Source organism: Palaemon carinicauda, chromosome 6 (assembly GCF_036898095.1).
Source record: "Palaemon carinicauda isolate YSFRI2023 chromosome 6, ASM3689809v2, whole genome shotgun sequence".
Lineage (NCBI taxonomy): Eukaryota > Metazoa > Arthropoda > Malacostraca > Decapoda > Palaemonidae > Palaemon > Palaemon carinicauda.
Window position 1 is genome coordinate 166,121,225 of NC_090730.1, and position 26,131 is coordinate 166,147,355.

General features: G+C 39.8%; 1 protein-coding gene across 2 annotated transcripts in view; it reads left to right on the forward strand.

Annotated features, from left to right (window-relative positions):
- Positions 1 to 4,435: 4,435 nt before the first annotated feature.
- The window catches only part of LOC137642794 (glutamate receptor ionotropic, kainate glr-3-like), a 117,432-nt gene continuing 95,736 nt past the window's right edge, over positions 4,436 to 26,131 (forward strand). The window contains exons 1-4 of one of the 2 annotated variants that reach the window (XM_068375651.1): positions 4,436 to 4,547; positions 6,339 to 6,415; positions 7,291 to 7,482; positions 24,039 to 24,129. In XM_068375651.1, the coding sequence (XP_068231752.1) occupies positions 6,342 to 6,415; positions 7,291 to 7,482; positions 24,039 to 24,129 (357 nt within the window). In that variant the 5' untranslated portion in view covers positions 4,436 to 4,547; positions 6,339 to 6,341. The remainder of the gene's footprint in view (positions 4,548 to 6,338; positions 6,416 to 7,290; positions 7,483 to 24,038; positions 24,130 to 26,131) is intronic. The other variant, XM_068375650.1, reaches the window with a different exon arrangement.

The following is a 26,131-nucleotide window of genomic DNA, read 5'->3' on the forward strand; positions in this document are numbered from 1 at the left end:
GTGGGTCTTAAAATCAATCTATAAATTCACAAACGCACAAGTTACTTCGGTCATTATAATATCACAGCTAATTACGTATCATGTTATACTCAAGAATGATTATAAGATTTAATTAAAGAGATTAATATAATAACCACGGTGGGGACAGCTACTGTAGTTGGTAGCTCAAAGTACCGCTTACATTGTTGGAACATTTGCGTGGAGTAATTCGAAGCTCTAGTGCAGCCTCTGAGTAAATATAGTTTTACTAGAAAAACTAAGAAGTTAAAACAGTGTAATTAATTAGTTCTCTTACTTCAAGGCTCCTTCATACAACAAGAACTACGTGGAAACATCAAAATACGATATGTATAAAGGTTTGTCTCTTTTGTTGCCACAGTGGTTCACTTAGTAGAGAAATTGGATTCAAGTTAACTCATGAGGCGGTAGAGGAAAGTGACCCTTGCATACAATATTATGACCTGTGTGACCAGTGCCCAGCCCCGTTCGCCACCCAAGCTAGAACCATGGAGGACCAAGTAATATCCTTTTTATGACTAAGCAGGTAAACCTATAGACTCTCACACTCTCCATCCCTAGCTCTCAAAACGATTATGTTTTGGACAGTACTGACACTATCGAGGCTTGTGTGGGCTCGAACTCCTGACCTACGTGTTATGAGTCAAGGCTATTAACAATAGGCTTCTTGAAGCTAGCCATGAGGAAATGCTCCCTGTCACACACTGACTGCTCGGCGAGTTCCTGTGTTTAGCCCCGCCCACCACATCTGCCATCCCTCTCTAGAGTCTCAGGTTGATTACTAGCCACGCAGTCAGGGTGTGACAGGGTGCATTCCTCAGAGCGAAGGTGTGCCGGGAATTCCTGTGTCCGACTGTACTTGTCATATATGCCATAGCGCCTAGTCAATGACCAGATGAACGCAGTTGAACCTAACCTAAGGCAAATATTATGATAATGAAATATCCCGAAATTTGGCATGGATTTATGTAAGTATGAATATACTAGTGTAAGCGACCCGTTAAAAAGGACAAAGAATGACTAAATATTTAGATAGAGATGCACACATGCAACACACTCGCACTAGGGTATGACTACTCTCCCCCATACCCGAGGAACGGGGAGAGCTGTGCGTGACTGGGAAATATATATATATATATACTGTATATATATATATATATATATACATATATATATGGGATACCTTCACGCAATGAAAGGGATTTTGTATCACCATGATCAGCAAAGATATACCAGTCATGGCCACCCATACTAGTTTGGTTTGCTGCAAGCGATCAGACAAGTCTCCCACAGTCGCTAATCCAAACTGGCACGCGTGTTGATTGAAAACTGACCAAACTGAAGCCTTTGTCCTGCAGTAGACTAGAAAACGCCTGTTGTTGTTGTTGTTTTTTTTGTTGTTGTGTTGTTGTTGTTGTTTTAGAATATATGATATCGCATGAATTACTTTATTTTCTTGAATAATTTAGACAGGCCAAGAATAACCATAATATGATTTCAGACATCCCTACATGACGTCTGCAGGACTGGCGTTCGAGAATCGCTCACGCTCGATAGTTTCTTTACTGTCTGCAAACTTACCATCCTTGTGAGGTATGGATGGAGGGTTTTGGGAGCCTATAGGTCTATCTGCTGAGTCATCAGTAGCCATTGCCTGATCCTCCCTGGTCTTAGATTGTGTGGAGAGGGGGCTTGGGCGCTGATCATATGTATATATGGTCAGTCTCTGGGGAATTGTCCTGCTAGAGCATTGTCATTGTCCCTTTTCTCTGCCACTCATGAGCACCCTTTAAACCTTTAATCGAAATTTTTATTCTAGAAATGTCGAATATTTAGATACTTATAACACTATGATTTCGAAAATTAAATCATTATTATTATTATTACTAGCCAAGCTACGACCCTAGTTGGAAAAGCAATGAGGTTCGGTATACGATTTGTAACAGGTAGAATATTCTTCTATTAATCTGGCCGACTCCGTGATTGACAGGTAATTAAATCAGGTTAATTTATTAATTTTAATTAACTTTTAGTGTTTTGGCGATCGAACAAATCGAGTGTCACTTCTCGAGCTGTCTTCTAATTAGATGTAAATCATGTATTTCATTATAATTATAAAATGAATCGTATTCTTGGAAGAGAGAGAGAGAGAGAGAGAGAGTGAGAGAGAGGAGAGAGAGAGAGAGAGAGAGAGAGAGAGAGAGAGAGAGAGAGAGAGAGTGTGTGTGTTTCTATTTTAGTAACGCCAAATTAAATGTAAAACTGCATAAGCCTACTATACAGTACTGAGAAATATTAATGAGAGAGAGAGAGAGAGAGAGAGAGAGAGAGAGAGAGAGAGAGAGAGAGAGAGAGAGAGAGGAGAGAGAGAGAGAGAGAGAGAGAGTGTTTTTTTATTTTAGTAACGCCAAATTATCTGAAAAACTGTATAATCCTACTATACAGTACTGAGAAATATTAATGAGAGAGAGAGAGAGAGAGAGAGAGAGAGAGAGAGAGAGAGAGAGAGAGAGAGAGAGAGAGAGAGAGAGAGAGAGAGAAAGAGAGAGAGAGATTTTAGTAACGCCAGACTAGCTGAAAAAAAAAAACGGAGTACTATACAGTACTGAGAAACTTTAATTCGAGAGAGAGAGAGAGAGAGAGAGAGAGAGAGAGAGAGAGAGAGAGAGAGAGAGAGAGAGAGAGAATCTTTTTATTTCATTAACGCCAAATGAACAAAAAAAACACGTTGCACTATACAGAAAAAAAAGTTTAATTCAGAACGCCACAAATATATTGATTTAAGTGATATAACAAAAGCCAATTTCTTAAAAACAAAAGCCTAAATGAGTAGCCTATAAGAAGAGACAATTAAATTATTAATGATATTTAATTAACTGATCTCATGCAATGTTGATGATGGACTTTAAAACAAATGGTTGAAATTCCGAATGGCTAAAATGTGTTAAATGTAATGATAAAAATTACAGTAACATCTGTCGTTGTAATTAAACCTCATTTGATCATGTTAATGGTACAGGGCTTTGATTCCTGATTTTTTGCTTAAGATCTACAATTTTTCAATGTATATACCATTAGTTTCATATACCACCCTTCTTTATTATATAAATATACATTTCCATTTGTTTTTTAGGCTAAGAATCTCATTTATATATATATATATATATATATATATATATATATATATATATATATATATATATATATATATATATATATATATATATATATATATATATATATGCTTATGTATATGTATGTGTACATTTTGTTTATCTATATCAATATTTGCTTTTTATTTTTTTTCCTAATTGATGATATTATTTTAGTTGTATTATTGCCCGAAGAGCTCTGCTCCACATGGGCTTGGACTGAGTCTTTTTTGTAAATCTTTTGTATGTAAATATTTTTGTCCCATAAACATTATTATTATTATTATTATTATTATTATTATTATTATTATTATTATTATTATTATTATTATTATTATTATTATTCCCACCCATTTATAGTGATTAGATTTAAAGGTTTTAAATGTTACTCATGAATGGCAGAGAGAATGCCCTAGAGACTGACAATGTATACATAGGATCAGCACGCAAACCCCCTTTCCATCCAAGCTAAGGACCAGGGCGGGCCGGGCAATGGCTGCTGATGACTCAGCAGATAGACCTATAGGCTCCCCCAGACCTCCTATTTTTAGCTCACAAGGATGGTGAGGTTGCAGACACTACAAGAAACTACCGAACTTGAGGTGGACTTGAAGTAGTTTGAATCCTAAGGATACATATAGTTCAAGCCTCCTTGGGAGATAAGAAGAGTTTTTCGACCATCTCTTGATAATGAAACACGGTTTGACCCTCACAGTAGATGGCAGGATTATTTTGAGATCCTTAAAGAGAACTGTTAAATCTCCAGTTGAAACACCGCTCCCTTCACAAAATAGATGGAGGCCAGTGTTAAGTAAGCTTATCGAGTTATGTTATTTGAGTTCTCCAGTAGTTTATTTATTTCTCTATTTCCTTTCCTAGCTGAGCTATTTTACCCTGTTGGAGACCTTGGGCTTATAGCATCCTGATATTCCAATTAGGGTTGTAGCTTAGCAAGTAATTTATTCCTCTTGTAGTTTAGTTATTTCCTTATTTCCTTTCCTCAATGGGCCATTTTTCTCTGTCGGAGCCCTTGTGCTTGTAGCATCCTGATTTTCCAACTAGGGTTGTGGTTTAGCCAATGATAATAATAATAATAATAATAATAATAATAATAATAATAATAATAATAATAATAATAATAATAATAATAATAATAATAATTAATGAACGCTAAAAGAACTGCATCACCTTGAGTGTCGTTGGGAGAGGAGTTGGAAGGAAAGGTTAGCCAGGTCGTAGGAGCAGGCGCACATCGCTTACCTCCCACAATATCAAGCACTTTTAAAAGAGCCAGTTCATCCAAACCAGGCACTCTTAGTCGATCTCACTGTCATAAAACACAGCAATCTCGAAGTAACTACGTTCTCAGGAAGAAGAGTAAGTCTTTTGTAAGTGATTTCTGTAAGTCACTGATGACTTAGTGCGTCCAAGTATGAGTTAGGCCTGCATGTCTTTAAATTGCTATCGGTTGCTGTACGCTAAGGCGGTAACTCGAGTATATTTGTATATTTTACTTTATGGTACCAGAAATAAGAATATTCACGCCAGTAAAACAGTTTATTATATATATATATATATATATATATATATATATATATATATATATATATATATATATATATATATATATATATATATATATATATATATATATATATACTTCCCTGATACACGAAAGCACTTGGTACTTGGTATTTCATTTTCCTGCCTGATTTTACATTTGAATATTTGCCACGTGCAGTTTTGTGACTGTGATATATAGGCTATACTGTATATATATATATATATATATATATATATATATATATATATATATATATATATATATATATATATATATATATATAGCCTATATATATATTTCATACAGTATAAATATATATATATATATATATATATATATATATATATATATATATATATATATATATATATATATATATATATATAATATATATATATATATATATATATACACTGTATATTAAAAAGCACATGATGCTAAGAGGTTGGCAATTTATTGTTATTGTGCATGCATATTGTCATATTCATGTCATTAACTATCCTTATTGCAATAAACTCATCTTGATTATACAGCTTTGAAGCAAATTCTTATGACATTACTACTATTGGGTCCATTTTATGATTATTTTTTGGTTAGCTATTGACGTTCAAGTGTCTCGTCCATGTCTCAGTTTAGCAATGTAGGCCTACCTTTATTTACTTTACGAGGAATGTTGATGCTACTTTTATGAAATCTTCCCATCTCTTTCAAGTGTTTCTAGTAATATAGAATTTACCGATTCAAAACCAAGAGTAGATGAATAATCATCATTTTAAACTTGGTTTCAGTCAACGCTGTGAGTCGTTTGGAAAATATTTAATTTTGTAAAAAAGGGAATCTAACTTAGTCTAACCTAACATAGCCTTACCTAACCTAACCTAACTTTGAATTTGCGTTTGTAATTCAACTCGAAATCAACAACCTAACCTAGTCTAACCTAACATAGCCTTACCAAACCTAAGCTAATCTAACTGAATTTGCATTTGTGATTTGACTCAAAATCAACAATCTAACCTAGTCCAACCTAACATAGCCTTACCTAACCTAATCTAACCTAACTTTGAATTTATGTTTGTAAATTAACTCGAAATCTACGAATTTTTTGTATCACTGATTCACGCGTTAAATTCTATTTGAGAATTGAGAGTTGCTTGTGAGTTGGTGTGTCTGAGACTTTATCATCCAATAGTGTACGCGACTTGTCAAAAATGACTTCGTATTTAGATATGCACACACAGATTTCACCCTTCCCACCCCCTCCCCCTTTATTAACTGCAACTCGTTTGTTTGGCGATTTGTGGGAGAATGTGGTTTCCGAGTGTATCTGCTAGGATAACTTCTCTCAACAGGATATGAATACTCTCTCTCTGCCCTGCTGCTCAGCACGACAGGGAAGAAATATATTCATATGTAGAGCCAGACACTTGTTCTTTTGTATATAGGGTAGGATAAAACAGGATTAATTTTTTTTCATTCAAGTAGCTTTTTTTTTTTTTTTTTTTAAGAAACCTATAAGATACAATATCTTTTGACTTGAGTAACTTTCCTTAACCATTACGGTATGCTTTATTTATTAATTCTTGAATATATTCTCCTTTTTTCAGACAATGAAGACATTGACTGAAGCACTCGAAGAGCCTGGTGTTATTGAAGCAATGAAAAAGCAGATTAATAAGTTCAGGTATTTATATCATAGAGTTATATTCTTAATTTGTGTTAAATTAACATATACTTATGTCATGAACAGGTGTGTTTCTTCTATGCAAGTCTAAAACGATACTAAGTTGGCTGGGGTAGTACAGTGGTAGCATGTTCGCCTAGCATTAGCATAGCAGCAGATCGATCCCCGCCCGGGACTGCGAGTTTAAGCTTTTTACTGGGAAGGCCATTGCTGTGGTTGGGCACCACAGTGGGGGTTGGGCTTGCCCGACTGACGTTCTGGTGAACATCAATTCTGATGAAACTGGAACTGAAATCAGGCGCCTTTAATCTTTAAGTATATATACGTCAAAACTTTTGTAATGTAATAGTAAATTACGGTGCTATTTGTGTTTCTCTTTTATAGATATTCGACCTCTGTTTGAGCTTTGGGTCTTTTGTTATGTAGATAGATAAGGATATCATTGTAGGTTCCAGGTTCCAAGTTCCTCCTTGTTCTCTCCACAACACTATGATTGCGGCCACACTACTAGAAGCATTTGTGCAAAGCACTGCAATCTACAGAAAGTTCATTGCCATTAGTTATATCCTACACAGACATGCTTGCATACTTTTAAATCTAACTTCCAGAACCTATCAAATATATCTGGCAACTTCTTTGATTGGTGTTTCTAACTTCCTTAATCATAGGTATTGTCTTGCTCGATAGGGCAATGTCACTATCCCTTGCCTCTGCCATTCATAAGTGGAATTTAAACATTTAAACAATTTACCAAAACTTTTACATTTTATCAATTTATCCAAACTTCTACATTTCTGTCATTGTTCAATATTTATCAAAACTTTTGAATTTCTGTAATTGTTCAACATTTATCAAAACTTTTGAATTATCCACAGGTTCAAGGAAGCTCCAAAACTGATGGTTGGTGCTGTTCATTGGCCGCCCCACGTAACATTGCAAGAGAGGATTCCAGGGGTCACTGATACAACCGGCACTTACGGAGGAGATAAGGACGTGGGCGATAAATACTACGTTTCAGGACCCATTGGAAACATACTCAATATCTTAGCTGAGGGATACAATTTCACGTAAGTTGCAGGCCATGTTTCGTTTAAATTATTAAACCTGATTCTTCATTCAGCTGGGCTCCACAAGTGACTACTAGAGTTGGAAGACCCAGCCCTACATGGGTGAGGATTATGAAGCGCAATATAGGAGATGATGAATGAAGTATTGAATTAAAAGCTCAGGATAGAGACGACTGGCGAAATCTAACCGAGGCCCTTTGCGTCAATAGGCGTAGGAGGAGATGATGATGATGAATTCTTCATAAAAGATTTAGAACTCGTTCATGGATGGCAGAGGTGAGGAACAGTGACAATGCCCTAGAGACTGACCATATGTACATATGATCAGCGCCCAATACCTCTCACCAACCAAGCTAGGATCAGGGAGGGCCGGGTAATGGCTGCTGATGACCATAGGTTCCCTAAACCCACCCATCCTTAGCTCACAAAGTTCGTGAGGTTGCACACACTGCAAGAAACTATACGCTCCTCAATGCACTTACTTTAAGGGCCGCTTTTCTGTTCGTATACTGTAGGGGAAGCATACTCTCCATGGGACGTTTCGTAATTCCTTTTATCATATACTTTCAAAGGCATTCAGTATTTCACACCGCAAATTGCTCTTTTATTGTTAAATCCACATTATCGAAGCACTTAGAAAACATGAACATTTTCAGTTTCTTTTTGAAAGCCTTAATATCTCGTCTTTCGAATATCTATTAGGAGTATATTGTATAATCTTGGGATCGCATATTTGAAAGCTATAGAGTCTAAAACCTACGCTAGATATATTTTTCGGTTCCAATAATGTGAAACCATTTGCAACTACTCTCGCGTCAACATGATTTGTTGGCTGTACGATATGTAGCAATTCTCTTAGATATTTTGGATGGCTGCTTTTGATAACTTAATGGGTTATTGTACATATTTTAAACTCAATTCTTACTAATAGGCAGCCAGTGTAAATACATTATTATAGGAATCATCTTTTCACTCTTCATTGTAGGTGTTATCTTCATTAGGCCTACAGCTTTATCCTATGATTAGTTGTTTTTTTTTCGCAAAAAATATCCATTCTGTATTTTTCGAATGAACCACATTTCATCATATGATTATTTGACTCTAGGTCGGCGATTCTTGACAAATTTGCTAAGTCACCAACTGGTCCGCTTGTAAATTTTATAATTCAACAATTTTAACATCGTGTTCAGCAATCGTAGCTTCGTATTCAGCAATCGAATAATCCCATAGGTTCACTGTTCAAGTTCTGCTTCCATTTCATTAACCGTCTTCACCTTTTTTCACCGTTATCCTTACATTAAGGGGTCGGTTGCCTGATGCTCCCTCTCTGATGTCATCTATCAAAGGTATCCTCTTCCACTAAAACCTCTCCTCTCCATATCATCCTTCGCATTGTCTCGCCATCTATTTTTTTTCCTAGTCTTCCTTCGTTAACTGAATTCCATTGCTACATGCAGGACATAGTCGTGTCATTTGTTTTATATTATCATCACTGGTGCCATCTAGAAAAATCATGCCATCCATTCTTTATCATTTTTATTTTCCAGAATTACATATGGGATATGTATATAGTGATTTTTTTCCAATCTAAAATGCTACTTTTTAAAATAAAGCATAACTAATGTCACCAAGAAAAGCTCTCATTCTTTCAAAGAGAGGAAGAACTCAACTAGCATGTCTACACAACACCCCTCATTCATTACTATCTATTTGAATCAATTAGACATATTGACCATATTCTTTAACATTTTCTCTTTTATGTTTCATATTTCTCAATCTGTGAAGTTTCACCAACACTTTCAATTACTAAGACCATAACATTATCTACTTTCTTGTTCTTTAAGTGCTTCAATAATGTGGATTTGACAATTAACACATTATGCAGTGTGGTACGCAAAATTCCTCAGAATGTATACGACAAACTGATATTGTATTTCCTGTACTTAGCGGTGTTCCCCTGCGTGATGGAACAAGGAAATCAGTAGTGAAAACACAAACAAAAATAAACTAAAATAAGGATTTGGGGGTAATTGGTACGTAGTGTAAGCCTACAAATTAGATAAATGTCAAGCAATACGTATTGTGAAATGTTAAATGCTCCTGAAAGAACATCATAAAACAACCGTGGAGGTCTGGAGGACCTGTAGATAGTAGGGTTCCCCTGCTTTACAGGACCAGATAATCAGCCCTTAAATTAAGGGTTTTACTCTAGGTACGGACGGTAAAAGCTATCATACTAAAAAGTAGTTTCTTTTCTTTATAAAAAACGCACGGTTTATTCGAAATATTTTCCCGTCAGTAAATATTCTACCAAAGTAAGTTCGTATTTAACAAAACCAAATATATTTTAGAACATTATAGTGATATAACACTTATAATATTATTAGATGTTCTTTTTGTCATTTAAATGTTACAATGATTACACATTTGCATGGGTAAAATATATAATATTTTGTTTTTAAATCCCAAACGCATTATTGAAGCATAATAATCACAATAAATAAGTATCCCATATAATACGGCACGCTTCGTTTTCTATTATTCCATAAAGCTCAAGTACGTTTTCTTTAATTTACTGCCATTGGTTATTTCATCTTATAAGAGGTAATTGTAGTAATTTTGTACAAATCATTATTCAATAATGAGAATATAAGACATAATTGTATCAATGACTCAAAAATGCCATTGTATCGATTGTACAGAATCAATTTTCAGTCAAAGTAGATTATTTCATTGATTTGAAGTTATAACAGGCTTATAAGCCTATACCTAATTTCCATGGAAATTATAGAGATATCCCTACTGACCGAAACATTATTCCAAAACTTATCATTAAAATTCTTAAAAAATAGAATAACACAAAGAAACAATATATGGGCAAAACTGTCATCTTAAGTGGATATTAAAGAAATGCGCACATTTTATAATTGCGCATTTTTTTCTAGATTGGCAATGCACGCAGATAGACTGGATAGACCCTACTTATATAACAAATAATAAGTTAAAGGATATTGTAAACATAACACATTATTTACTCAAAACACTTTATTATATTGACATTACAAATAAATTGCTAAATATAGGTATCCACCATTTAACAATGTTGACAGGTCATAGTTGGTAACAATGCGTGGCAAATATGTCAGCACAAAATTATCATATTACTAATGTGGATTATTTTTATTGATTTAAATTGCCTATCAACTTTATGGTATATACTTTCATACACTTTTATATGTTGATATTATGATCTTAACAGTATTTTGATCTCATGTGAAACAGTTTGTCAACGGTAAGTTGGCAACATTGTTGAATGTCAATGAATGTCAAGTTTTCAAAGAATGAAATTAGGATATTATTTTCCATGGATTGTTTTATTATTTTAAAATGCCTATCAATTTTTTACTATAGCCTTTCATACACTTTTATATGTTAATATATGATCTTAAAAGTATTTTGATCTCATGTGAAACATTTTGTCACCGGCAAGCTGGCAACACTAATAAATGTATAAGAATGTCAAATTATTTTTTATGGATTATTTTTATGGATTTAAATTGCCTATCAACTTTATAATATAGCCTTTTATACACTTTTATATATTAATAAATGATCTTAAAAGTATTTCAATCTCATGTGAAACATTTTGTCATCGGTAAATTGGCAACACTGAAATATCAAGTTCTCAATGTTTGTGTGTTACGCTTTTATTTGCAAAATATTTTGTGCAAAATGTGAAGTTACTAATTTCCAAGCTGAAAAGTGTGTTTGTGTAAGTAATTACCGTAATCAAGCAAATTGAGTTAATTAAGAAAGAAGTGACAAGAGCACATAAAGAGAAAATGGAAGAACTGTGAATTGTGGGCAACGATAAGTATGGCAAGTGCTAGAGATTAAAAATGGCAATTACATACTTACATTTCTTAATTAATATGTGAAACATAGTTGTCTCATAAATTGCCTTGTGTCTTTACATTTCTGGTCATGATTATTGATATAAAAAAAAGTTTATGAGTTTGCCTACCATCCATATGAAAACAGTGATTTTCACGTAGGGAAAAACACGAGTATAATACACCATACACTAATAACATTTATTTATAGTTTCTGAACTACACCAGAACTAGTTGAAAAAAAAATGGTAGATATGTGATACTTTAATTTCTAGCCAAGTACCTGAACCCTATATTTTTCCTACTCTCTTTCTTGTGTTATATCCATTTCTGACCATGATTATTGGGGCAAACCACCCGTTCATGAGATTTTGGAACCCTTTATATGAAGACAATTATGGGGGAACCCAGTGGGAAACGGAGTTTTTTTTGGGGGGGGGGATGGGGAAATGTCATGATCTACAGCAATAATAATGGTCAAATGCAAAATAAGCCCAAGATAAACCAGTTGGATAAACATATGGTTCATGTAAATTGTTGAAAATAGGCCAAAACGTAATTATGTAACACTCTTGAGATTTGTAAAAGGGTACAGAACCTAACAAACCCACCTAACCTAACCTAACCTAGTAGTTACCAGGTCACAATCCCTAGCCGGGCACAAGCCCCCTGGATTCCCATTCCCAGGTCACAACCCCTAGCTGGGGCAATCCCCCCGGACCCCCCTTCCCAGGTCACAAGCCCCCCAGACCCCCCTTCCCAGGTCACAATCACTAGCTGGACCCCCCCTCCCAGGTCACAACCCCTAGCTGGGGCAATCCCCCCAGACCCCCCTTCCCAGGTTACAAGCCCCCCAGACCCCCCTTCCCAGGTTACAAGCCCCCCAGACCCTCCTTCCCAGGTCACAACTACTAGCTGGACCCCCCTCCCAGGTCACAACCACTAGCTGGACCCCCCTTCCAGGTCACAAACTAAAAGAATCACAAAATAATCCTTATATTATGATAAAGTAAATCACAGATAAATCCTTCCATTATGTAAAAGTAAATCGCAAATAAATCTTTACCTTATGATTGACACCGTCGCCTTTTTTTTTTTTTTTTTTTGTCAATTTTTATAAAACCTTTGCAGTAGAAAATGTGCTTGCCTTCCTTGAAAATTGAGTCAGAATCGAACATTTGAGGCATTATTTCGCCGTTATCTTTTAATTTCACTTTAGTAACAATAGCTTTACACTAAACGGAGAGCATTTCCATCATAATCAATTGCCGACATAATCGAAATTACACTAGGTTTCGAAATGAATTGATGTGCTTCCCTAAAGTTTCCTCTTGGAGACGTCTTTACGAGATGGTGGTTAAGTGGAAACTGAAGGAGAAGGTTGGAAAAAAATGGCTGTTGCAGAACAACATCTTTGAACTTATGAAGATGCAATTGTAAGCTGTTAATTGGTTTAAAAAAAAAAACACTTGACAAATACGTCATTGTAAATACACAGTAAGCTCCCCAAACCATGGGAAAAAAATGCATGCTCAATAAGTCCCCTTCAGTCTCTCAGATGTAAACAATAGACTTCACATTTTAATCGACCGATACGTAAGTTATTATGCCCCAGCCCCTATTAAACATATAGAGAAAAATACCAAACTAGCCAGCACTCGTCCATTTTTTATAGCGAATTCCAGTTCCGCTAGAAATTAGAGTATCATATATTAACCGAAAATGGTTATGGCATATCCTAAATAGAATCAGAATTTTTACGTAGGGGAAAAACAAGAGTATAACAAACATTTATTTAAGTTTTCAGAACTACACCAAAACTAATTGTAAAGAATATAGTTCATGTTGGATCCATGAGAAACCAGTCTTTTTCCATGGGGCGAAACCAGATTTAAGGAAAGCTAGCCTCTGTCCCAAACTAACCATAGCCACCTAACCTAACTTAGGTCTTAGGCACCCAATTGACCTCCCTTCACTCATGTGGCACCCCTTTCCCTCCTATGGCACTATTTACCCTCCTCTGACACCCCCTTCTTCTTTACGGTTATGGTGCCCTGTTAGTAACGTCCTTGCCTGGTGATCACCAGACTGGGGTTTGAGTCCCGCTCAAACTCTTTAGTTCCTCAGGTTGCTGCAACCTCACCGTCCTTGTGAGCTAAGGATGGGGTGTTTTGGGGAGCCTAAATGTCTACCTGCTGAGTCATCAGTAGCCATTGCCTGGTCCTCCTTGGTCCTATCTTGGGTGGAGAGTGGGGCTTGGATGCTGATCATATGTATATATGGTCAGTTTCTAGGGTGTCCTGCTTGATAGGGCAATGTCACTGTCCCTTGTTTCTGCCATTCATGAGTGGCCTTTAAACCTAAACCTTCCCTCCCTGTGACTCCTATTTCCCCCTGTCATACTCCTTAACTCCCTGTGACAATCCTTTCTACTTGTAAAACCCCTTACCTTTCCTCTTCCAAAACCCCTTACCTTTCCTCTTCCTAATTTCCTCTATCTCTCTCTCTCCTTGTCTCCCTCTTATTACCACTTCCCCCTCCTCTTATCCTTCCCTTCTCCCCCTCTCCCCTCACCCCTCTCCTCTCTCCTCTCTCCCCTCACCTATGAGGTCTACGTCCACTAGACCTTTTTGTGATGGGAGATATACGTATACTTTGCATAGAAGTGTGTATCGTTGTGCGGTATAGGTGCTGGAATACTAGCTACCTGTCCTCTCTTCTCAAAAGGACGAGTGTGTGCACTGCTAGTAGGAACAAGGGCTTTGCCGTTTCCTTTCCTTCTTGGAAGATCCCTCTCTCGCTTTTGCAAGAGGGAAAACAAGCATACAGAGAGTTATCCCTTCGTCTACAGACATTGGTAGATGCGGTTTTGAAGCTGTAGTCGTTCTCATACTGAATGCTGCTCCCTCTTAAAAAATTCTGATCAATCTACATAGAGAAGAGGAGAAGAGGTATGTGCGAAGAGGTCTAGTATGTACCAAGAGAAGCTGTACCTACCAAAAGTGGTGACCAACCCGAGTGAGTTGGACACCTAGTATGTTCTTGCCATAAGAGGTTACTTACGGGAAATGTTTTTTCCCCGAGAATATGGTTTGGTAGGTTTTTCACTTCACGGTGCTTCCCTTCTACTGATTGGTAACTACCGGTCGGTTGTTAACACCTTGTTATAAAATTTTAACAGCCGTTTACTTCAGCTGCATTGTTATTTTAACTGTGAAAGACTCTGGTTTATATACATACATATACTAAGGCACTTCCCCAATTTTTGGGGGTATAGTTAGGAAAAATACAAATTACTTCCAAATTTATTCTTTTTACTATTTTTGCAGACTTTATCTTTTTTTGTTCTACTGTACACTAACTTTCAGTTTTGATAAAGAACCTATCTAGAGATGACTGTTAACTTTTTTTAATGATATGATAATGGTGGTAAAAATGACGTTATCCCGCCATGAATACTGTAATGCATTTGACGTATGGGCATTTTGTAACTGATTTCTTACTACTAGTGTCGTTAGTACTTTTCCACAAAAATTGTGCATACAAAAGGAAATTTTTGTTTTCAAAAAGAAAAGGAGAGAAGGGATGGTGGATGTAGTGACTGATTTTTAGAATAAAAAATTAGTTGTGAATAGATGTTTTTAAATATTTAACTTAGCCGGTGAATATATAATAGCTGCTGCTCCGGCGGCTCGACAGAAAAAACACAAAAACTCGCGAGCGATCGCTATGAAGGTTGCGGGTGTGCCCACCAGCGCCAACTATCGGCCAGATACCGCATATGCATGTAAACAGCTCCAATTCTTCTCTGTCGGTCTGATCGACAAGACGTACCATTACTCGCTGTTAACCTGGAGTTTTTCAACAGACTTGGTGAAGTACAGTGGAACCTCTACACACGAACGTATCTACATCCGAATTTTCCAACATCCGAAGTAAAATTCGAGCAAATTTTTGACTCTACACCCGAATTTTATTTCGACACACGAAGTAAACATTACGCCATTGAGCGTCGAGTGCTCAGTTCTCTATTATTGTGTGTATCTGGATGTCCTCTGTTTGGTCTGTTATTAACAGTGCTTATTTTCTTCCTTTTCTCACATTTCCTTTTTGATTTTATCTATAATCATGGTGCCTAAGAAGCTAAGTTTCAGTACAGGAAGAAGGCAATTCTTTCATTAGAATTGAAGCAAGAAATCATAGAAAAACATGAGAGCAGTGTGCATGTGAGTGATACTGTATGGCTAAACAATATGGCCGGAATAGGCCTATGATCTCGAGGATCATCAAGCTGAAGGCAGCCATTAAAGCAAATAACCATCGAAGGGGATCACCATTATTACAAGACATCTTAGCAATACCCTGGAAGAGATAGAATGCCTTTTGTTGATGGGGATTAAGGACAAAGAGATTGTTGGCAACGATCATTTGTGAGAAGGGCCAGCGTGATGAACAGAAAGAAAGAAAAAAGTGAAGCAAAGAAAACCATGATAGCATTAACAAGCTCTTTTAAATAAGACTTCTCTCTTTTTCTGTTTCTCTCTAAACATAGCATTAACATGTTCTTTAAATAAAATATCTCTCTCTCTCTCTCTCTCTCTCTCTCTCTCTCTCTCTCTCTCTCTCTCTCTCTCTCTCTCTCTCTCTCGTTCTTCTTCGCTGTTATAGTGTTAGATACGTCTATTTTTTTTTCCGCGAGAGAGGGAGAGAGAGATTAAACATAAATGTGTTTAGAGTACATATGATTTTTAACAGCGTCAACGAGTTGAGAAACAATTAAATGTAACTAAGAAAGTAATAACAGCTAATCTGAATTCCTTTATTAACTAAAACAAATATTGATACAAACACGCTCGTGTGCGTATGCACAAACACACACACACACAGGTGCAAAAATTGCTGCGCAGTAAGAGAGACGGTCGGGGAGGCGGTAGAGATGGTGACTGCGATAACATACCGTAACTCGTCACTGAAAGTGATGAAAATAAAAAATCAAAAGAAAAAAAATGTAAAAAATATGAAATATAAAAATAAAAAATAAAAATAGATAAGCTAAGTTAGATTAAAATTTCCGTAGTGTAAGTTACGGTATGTTATTGCAGTCACCATCTCTACCTCCTCGCCGATCGTGTCTCCTCGTGCGTGTGTGTGTTTGCGCATACGCACATGAGTGTGTTTGTATCAATATTTGTTTTAGTTAATAAAGGAATTCAGATTCGCTGATATTGTTTTTTTAGTTACATTTAACTGTCTTTCAACTCGTTAACGCTGTTAAAAATCATATGTACACAACACATTTTTGTTTAATCTCTCATTTTTTTTAATCTCTCTCTCTCTCTCTCTCTCTCTCTCTCTCTCTCTCTCTCTCTCTCTCTCTCTCTCTCTCAGAAAAAATTAATAGACGTCTCTAACACTAACAGTGAAGAAGAACGAGAGAGAGAGAGAGAGAGAGAGAGAGTATTTATTTAAAGAACATGTTAACACCATGTCTACCTTCTCGCCGATCGTCCGTCTCCTGGCGTAGCAAATCCTACACCTGTGTTGGCTTGTCTCTAAGGTGAAGTGGCAATAAAACAAATTTTTTATTTATTATTTCTTTATATTTATCTTTTTTACATGCTTCTTTCATATTATGCAGTTATGTTATTGTCATGTGTAATTATGTGTAGCCATATATTAAGGATTTATTATGGGTTTTTAGGCTGAGGAACGAATTAAATGAATTACCATGTATTCTTATGGGAAAATTCGTTTCTACATCCGAACATTTTCTACATCCGAAGTTGGTTGTGGAACGAATTAAATTCGTATGTAGAGGTACCACTGTACTTCATTTTGGTTTGAGCTTTCGCAGTGCAGGTGTTTTATCTTCAACTTAAACTCTTGAACTCTTTTTTGGACAGATTTAATTGTTGATGACTTTGGATTGTTTTTTGGACTTTCTTTGACTTTTTCAAAATGGCTGACCCTTCTCCAATTCCTAGATTTCGTAAGTGTAATGCTAGGGATTGCAATAAGCGTCTTCCAAAGGCCTCTCTCGACCCACATACTGTGTGTTCTAATTGTCGGGGTAAAACCTGTCAATTAGGAGATCGGTGTGAGGAGTGCGTGGGCCTTTCGGAATTCGATTGGCTTGAGTTTGACAAGTATTCTCGTAAGCTAGAGAGAGATAGGGTGAGGAGAAGTTCCTCTAGATCGTTAGAATTTTCCTCCTCCCATGCCCCTGAACCTAATCCTTCCCCTGTAGTAGTTGTGCCTGAACCCTCTACTAGCACTCAGGAACCATCAATGCGGGATATGTTACGTGCCATTCATGCTTTGGGCGAGAGAGTTGAGTCGTTAGCTACAGACCGTAATCAACTCATGGCGGACGTAAAAGAGTTAAAGTGTCAGAGTGCCACATTGGAAAATCGTGGGAAAGTGATTAGTGCGCAAAGTGTTATCAGTGTTGCGACCGAGGGTTCGTCTGTTCGTGCCTGTCGTTCGCCTAGTCCGAGACCTCTTGCAAGCTCCCAAGCCCCAGGGAGAAGTAATGTCGTAGGACTTATGGGTTCGAGAGGCTTTAATCAGCGAACAGACGTTCCCTCTATGGTTTCAGGCGTGTCTCATCAAGACCGCCCCTACCATAAGACGAGCGAGACGGTTTTCTCCTCGTCATCCGAAGGCTTTTCGCGTAAGAAACCGTGGAGCAAGGTTTCGAGGCCCTTAAAGCGAAAGTCAGTCCCTTCAGGACAGGTCCAGCGTCCTGGTTGTAGCCATTGGGACAGCTCTGACCCTGTGCAGTCATCGGAAGACTGCTCGCCGCCTAAACAGAAACGTAACACAGGCTCCGAGAGTCTTGGTTTAGGCAATGTTTTGCAGTCGCAGACGTTACCCTCGTCTCTCACCGCACCCATTCCCGTTGATCTTAAATGGGTTGTACTGCAAGACATGCAGAATAAGCTTGCCTCTCTTATGGAGGACTATTCTGCTGAAAAGGTTCACGATGATCCTCGCCGCTTAGCTGATCGAGATCCTGGCCGTCAGCCGCCCAAACGAGCCTTTGCTCGTCCTGTTGACGTTGGCGTTATAAAGTCACGTCAGTCACGTTTTTTAGAGCCTCACTCGATGCAGTCCCGTGTTGACTTTCAGCCGCATGTGGACGTTCAGCCGCTGCCGAATGCTCTTGTTGACGTTCAGGACGTTCGCCAACCAGCGAAGTTGACTTGTTTTGACGCTGAGCGTCAAGCACCGCAGTCAAGAGTTGTTTTGACTGCTCAGTCTAGGCAGTCAAGGCAGTCTCGAGTTGACGTCGAGCGTCCTCCCGCTCCTGTTGTTGTTGACAGTCAGGCTGTTGAGCAGTTACATGACATAGCGTCCTGGACTGCTACTGATGCACCGGTGCGTGTGGACTCTGCGTCTCAAGCATTGCCACCAAGGCAGGTCTCCCCTTTGCTTGTAACTCAGCAGTTATCGGACGAAGCTCCTTCAGATGAGGACGTTGCTGATCCTCATCCTGATGATAATCCTTCAGATGTAGATGAACCTAAGGCGGTTCCTCCTTCGATGGACTTTAAGAAAATCATGTTGATTTTCAAGGATCTTTTTCCCAATCACTTTGTTGCTGTTGCTCCTCGTTCGCCACCGTCTGAGTTTGCTCTAGGCTTACCTGCTACCAAGCCAGCCTTTACTAAGCTAGTGCTTTCTCGCTCTTCCAAGAGGGCTTTACGTCTTTTAGGCGACTGGTTGGATACCAAGAGGAGTTTGGGGAAGACGGCCTTTGCCTTCCCTCCTTCTATGCTTGCTTCTAGATCGAGCGTCTGGTATGACACGGGAGAAGTTCTCGGCTTGGGAGTCCCTGCCTCTGCCCAGGGTGACTTCTCAAGCCTCGTAGACTCTCCCCGTCGCCTGGCCATGAGACGCTCGAAGATTAGTTGGTCCTCCTCGGACCTTGACCATCTGCTTAAAGGCGTATACAGGGCCTTTGAAGTGTTTAACTTTCTTGACTGGTCATTAGGAGCTTTAAGTAGGAAGATCTCTTCTGCCGACCAAGATGTTTCCTTACTGATCATGTCCTGTATGGATAAAGCCATCCGCGATGGCTCCAATGAGCTCGCCTCCACCTTTACGTCAGGAGTCTTAAAGAAGCGAGAAACCCTTTGCTCTTTCCTTTCGGCAGGAGTTACTCCCTGTCAGAGATCGGAACTGCTCTTTGCTCCCTTATCAGCGTCCTTGTTTCCGCAACAGCTGGTTAAGGATATAGCTGCTTCGCTTGTGCAGAAGGACACCCATGACCTGATGGCGTCCTCTGCTCGCAAAGGGGCTCCTTCTGCATCCTTTACTGTGAGACCCAGGATCGAGACTCCGGCATCTAGATTTATCCCGCCCTTTCGTGGCAGAGCTCCCAGCAGGGGAAGCTCTCGTGCCGAGGGAAAGAGAGGTAAGAAGAGAGGAGCCAAGTCCTCCCGTGGCAGAATCTGACTGCCCACAGCCTCAGACAGCGGTAGGTGCCAGATTGAAGAGCTTCTGGCAGGCCTGGGAGAAGAGGGGTGCAGACCAAGAGTCTGTTCTGTTGCTCAGAGAGGGGTACAAAATACCGTTTGTACGCAAACCTCCTCTAGTGACAACTCCCATAGACCTCTCTCCCAGGTACCGAGAGGAGTCAAAGAGACAAGCCCTAAACCAAGAAGTGTCTCTGTTGCTAGAGAAGGGAGCGGTGGTGAAAGTCTCGGACCTTCAATCACCGGGGTTTTACAACCGTCTCTTCCTAGTCCCAAAGCATACAGGAGGTTGGAGACCGGTGCTAGACGTCAGTGCGCTCAACGTTTTTGTTACAAAAACAAAATTCACGATGGAGACCACGAAGTCCGTCTTAGCAGCGGTCAGAGAGGGAGACTGGATGGTCTCTCTCGACCTACGAGATGCGTACTTCCACATTCCTATACACCCGGATTCCCAACCGTTTCTGAGGTTTGTTTACAGGAATGTGGTATACCAGTTTCGAGCCCTGTGCTTTGGCCTCAGTCCTGCTCCTCTCGTGTTTACGAGGCTCATGAGGAATGTGGCAAAATTCCTCCATCTATCGGGAATCCGAGCCTCCCTGTACTTGGACGACTGGCTTCTCAGAGCATCGTCCAGTCATCGCTGTCTGCAGGATCTACATTGGACGTTGGGTCTGGCCAAGGAATTGGGACTTTTGGTCAACCTAGAAAAGTCCCAACTGATCCCATCCCAGACTATTCTATATTTGGAGATGGAGATTCGCAGTCCAGTTTTTCGGGCTTTTCCGTCTGCCACCCGAATAGAACAAGCCCTGCTCAAAGTCCAACTAATGCTGAAAAGAAAACGTTTGTTCAGTCAGGAGTTGGAACAGTCTCGTAGGGACTCTCTCATCCCTGGAGCAGTTTGTCTCGCTAGGGAGACTACACCTTCGGCCTCTCCAGTTCCATCTAGCCTCTCACTGGAACAAGGACAAGACGTTAGAGACGGTATCAATCCTGGTCTCCGAACCAGTAAAGGCATGCCTAAGATGGTGGGACAACAATATCAGTCTGAGAGAGGGACTATCCCTAGCAGTCAAGAACCCAAACCACGTGTTGTTCTCAGACGCGTCGGATTTGGGTTGGGGTGTGACCCTGGACGGTCGGGAATGCTCGGGTCTGTGGACCTCAAGTCAGAAGAGCATGCACATCAACGGCAAGGAGCTGTTAGTAGTCCACTTGGCCTTGATGAAATTCGAAAGCCTTCTCGAAACAAAGTGGTAGAGGTCAACTCAGACAACACCACAGCTTTGGCGTACATCTCCAAGCAAGGAGGCACACACTCCCTCATGCTGTACGAGATCGCAAGGGACCTTCTCATTTGGTCAAGAAATCGAGGCATCTCCCTGTTGACGAGATTTATCCAGGGGGACTTGAACGTCTTGGCAGACTGTCTCATTCGGAGGGGTCAGGTGATACCCATGGAATGGACCCTCCACAAGGACGTGTGCAAGAGTCTTTGGGCGACTTGGGGTCAACCCACCATAGACCTCTTTGCCACCTCGTTGACCAAGAGGTTACCAATCTATTGCTCACCAGTCCCAGATCCAGAAGCAATCCACATAGACGCGTTTCTACTGGATTGGTCTCATCTGGACTTACATGCATTCCCACCATTCAAGATAGTCAACAAGGTACTGCAGAAGTTCGCCTCTCACGAAGGGACAAGGTTGACGTTGGTTGCTCCCCTCTGGCCCGCGAGAGAGTGGTTCACCGAGGTACTTCAATGGCTGGTAGACATTCCAAGAAGTCTTCCTCTAAGGGTAGACCTATTACGTCAGCCCCACGTAAAGAATGTTCATCAAAGCCTCCCCGCGCTTCGTCTGACTGCCTTCAGACTATCGAGAGACTCTCAAGAGCTCGAGGCTTTTCGAAGGAGGCAGCCAGTGCGATTGCGAGAGCTAGGAGAGCTTCTACCATCAGAGTATACCAGTCGAAGTGGGAAGTCTTTCGAGACTGGTGCAAGTCAGCATCTGTGTCCTCTTCCAGTACCTCTGTAGCCCAAATCGCAGATTTTCTTTTACATCTGAGAAATGTTCGCTCCCTCTCAGCTCCCACGATTAAGGGCTACAGGAGCATGTTGGCTTCGGTCTTTCGTCATAGAGGCTTAGATCTTTCCAACAATAAAGATCTCCAAGATCTCCTTAAGTCTTTCGAGACCTCTAAGGAACGTCGTTTGGCAACTCCTGGATGGAACTTAGACGTGGTCCTAAGGTTCCTCATGTCAGACAGGTTTGAGCCATTACATTCAGCCTCCCTGAAGGATCTCACCCTCAAGACACTTTTCCTAGTGTGCTTGGCTTCGGCTAAAAGGGTCAGTGAACTTCATGCCTTCAGTAAGAACATCGGCTTTTCTACAGAAAAAGCCACATGTTCACTTCAACTTGATTTCCTGGCCAAAAATGAACTGCCTTCTCGTCCTTGGCCTAAGTCCTTTGATATACCTTGCCTATCAGAGATCGTAGGCAACGAACTTGAAAGAGTGCTGTGTCCAGTTAGAGCTCTTAAGTTCTACTTAGCTCGTACTAAGTCCTTACGAGGTGGATCTGAGGCATTATGGTGCTCAGTTAAGAAACCATCATTGCCTATGTCAAAGAATGCTTTGTCATATTTTATCAGATTTTTAATACGAGAGGCTCATTCTCACTTGAATGAAAAAGACCGATGCTTGCTTAAGGTTAAGACGCACGAAGTAAGAGCTATAGCAACTTCCGTGGCCTTTAAGCAAAATAGATCTCTGCAAAGTATTATGGACGCAACCTTTTGGAGAAGCAAGTCGGTATTCGCGTCATTTTACTTAAAAGATGTCCAGACTCTTTACGAGGACTGCTACACACTGGGTCCATTCGTTGCAGCGAGTGCAGTAGTGGGTGAGGGTTCTACCACTACATTACCCTAATTCCAATATCCTTTTAATCTGTCTCTTGAAATGTTTTTAATCTTGTTTTTGGGTTGTACGGAAGGCTAAGAAGCCTTTCGCATCCTGGTTGATTTGGCAGATGGTCAAATGTCATTTCTTGAGAGCGCCCAGATTAGGGGTTTGATGAGGTCCTGTTGTATGGGTTGCAGCCCTTGATACTTCAGCTCCTGGGAGTCTTTCAGCATCCTAAGAGGATCGCTGGGCTTCGTGAGGAAGACAGACTAACAAGGCAGAGTAATCGTCTAAGTCAACTTCCTTACCAGGTACCTATATATAATTGGGTTTTGTTATGATATAACTGTCAAAAACTCTAAGCATATACGCTGTAAACTTAATTAACTCTGATCTCTACCCACCACCATGGGTGTGAATCAGCTATTATATATTCACCGGCTAAGTTAAATATTTAAAAATGATATTTTAATTATAAAATAAATTTTTGAATATACTTACCTGGTGAATATATAAATTAAAGGCCCCCCCCCCTTCCTCCCCGATAGAGACCCAGCGGGATGAGAAGAATTGGAGCTGTTTACATGCATATGCGGTATCTGGCCGATAGTTGGCGCTGGTGGGCACACCCGCAACCTTCATAGCGATCGCTCGCGAGTTTTTGTGTTTTTTCTGTCGAGCCGCCGGAGCAGCAGCTATTATATATTCACCGGGTAAGTATATTCAAAAATTTATTTTATAATTAAAATATCATTTTGATGTTTTTCATATACTGCGTTGACAGGTAAAAAAAATATACCCAGACTGGTAAAAATGTTTGAATGCATTTGCAAGAAATATTTTTTAGAATTATGAAAAAAGTACAGTACTACATATGGAAACCAGGAATGTAGACTAATGAATTTTAGTATGGATATTTAAATTACTGTATAAAGAAGGTTAATTCATATGACATTGGAAAGTGGAATTTTGTGATGCTTTAATTAACAAAATATTTGTCGTAGTAGTATTGGTATTACCACAAGTTTTTTGTTTATCAAAGAACATTTATTGTCTGCAACTATAATCTAGTGTTCTTAATTATATTTCTTAGCATCAACTATAGTCTACTGTGAGAGAGACATTATTAATTTTTCAAATGCAGTTCTGTGCAATATTGATAGAGAGAGAAAGTGAGAGAGAGACGTATTGATTTTTCTATAGACGTCAAGAAGTTTTGCCTTCCTGGATATTTGGCGTCGCATTTAATGTTATTCCTCTTTCTTTTTGCAGATATGTCCTGACTCAGCCCAGCGACCTTTCATGGGGTGCAAAATTCAATAATGGCACTTGGTCAGGGATGGTCGGACAAGTCCATAGAAAGGTGGGTAAAGAGGAAAATGTGGTCATTTTACCATTTTTTAGTAATTATATCAGGTTGCAAGGTGATCCAAGACCCTCTTAAGTTAAAAGTACAGTATTGGGTTTTATTTTGCAAATGGTTACTCTGTTATGTGAATGTTTGCTTTTGAAAGAAATTAGTATCCTAATATGAGAGTGTTTGTTCATTTTGAATAATAAAGATGTAATTAATGATGTATACTGTATGAAAATAGTACACTATTTAAATTTGTATTTCTTACGTGACATACAAGCCCTTGGCCCTTAATTAGGGAGATTACTTCGGCACGAGATGGAATCGACCGTTGAAATGAACAGGCAGTTATCCTACTGGTAAGAGAATGGAGCAAAGCCCCTCCTCCGTCATAGTTCTCTACAGTATTTACTTTTGCTTTGACCATTGTGCTGTCCAAAGATGTGTGTGGTAATTCTCTGTAAGCTGTGGATTCATTTTCTTATGCTTTTGTGGTTTTTTTACTACAGAATAGAAACAGGAAATTTGTGTTTGCTAGGGGAAGGGTGGGCACTACATTTGCCTCATGTCGAAGTCTGTGGTAGAGCCACATTCCCTTTATGCTTTGTGTCGGGGGCACGTCTGTACGCAGGTATCACTTTGTGCCAAGTGTCGATTGTGGTTTCCAGTGAAATGGCAGGTGTATGCAATGAAGAGGAAAAAGCATGCTAGGCGTTCGTTGGAGTCTGACTGGGCAACACCTAAGATAACACCGGCGTAGGGTTCCGCCGTTGCTCTGTCATCAGGGGTTAGGTCTGGTGCGGACGCATCTGTGCTTACGCCCCTGGATCAATCCCTAGAGAGTACGATGCACGGGTCAGCAGACTGTGGTTTGACATTGGCATCTTTTTCAGGCTTTGTTGGTGTACTGGGAACTCCGATTGTTCGCTCTCCTGCGGAGGTTAATGAGATTTCTAGGGTGACTGGGCAGTTTATTGACGATGAGTTTCACCTAAGGAAGGGTTGGGCCTCCATAGGTCTTTTAGATCGGCCCTTATGATTATTTTGAGGGAAGTGATAACCAAGGTTACCCCTACCCCTCCCCCCCTATGCAGGTTTGTGATCCTTCTGTGGCACCAGATGTGAAGAAAGTGGTGATGCCCCCGGTTTGGTTGCTTCTGGCTCTGAGATCAAAGTGTAGATGTCGGAAACGGTAATAAAGAAACTTAAGGGTAAGTCTAGTAAATCTAAGCAAGTGACCTGTGTTCCTGGTGAGACCCCTATTCCTGACCTAGTGCCAGTACTTTCCCCTCCTTCCCTTCTGTCGTTTGCCCGAACCCTTGTGCCAACGGGATCCGGGGTCTGTGCTTCCAACCTCTGTTAGTGGTTGTGCCTTCATCCCTTCGTGTTGACTGGTCGCTGTGCCGTGTGAGAGTGCCTTCCCCTTTGACAGTGTGCCCCAGTGTTGCAGCTTGTCGGAGTAACCTGTGTGGTTTCTTCACCTGGGGGGAGTGTCGTCATTGACAGTCTCTCCGACTTTGACTATTCTGCAGGCAGAGCCAGGAGCAAGAGCTAGAAAGTGGAAAAAGTGTGTAAGCTATTCCTTTTCGTCTTTTTCCTTGTCTTCCTACTCCGATACAGACTATTTCTCACTAGAGTAAGAGGAAGAAGGGTCGAAAAAGTCCTGCAACATCAACTCTCATTTGGGGAAGGGGGACAGGACCCGTGTTGTTGGGGCTGGAACCTTCGCATTCCAGCTAGTGTCTTAGGTGGTCTCGGCTACCCCGTTGGTTGGGCTCAGCCTGGTAGCATCGGCTACTCCAATAGCCGATCGGAACAGACGTGTGCATAGCACACAGTCCGTTTTGGAGGTGATGAAAGAGCTGTTGCATCCTCCATCTCCCTTCTGGCCTGGAGGTTCAACAGCAGCATCTCCCTCTTTCACGGACTTGCTCTTGTCAGAGGTAATGGTACCATTTGATGCTGTATTAGAGAACATGCATTGTCTAGTAGGCAGAAAATGTGGAAAACA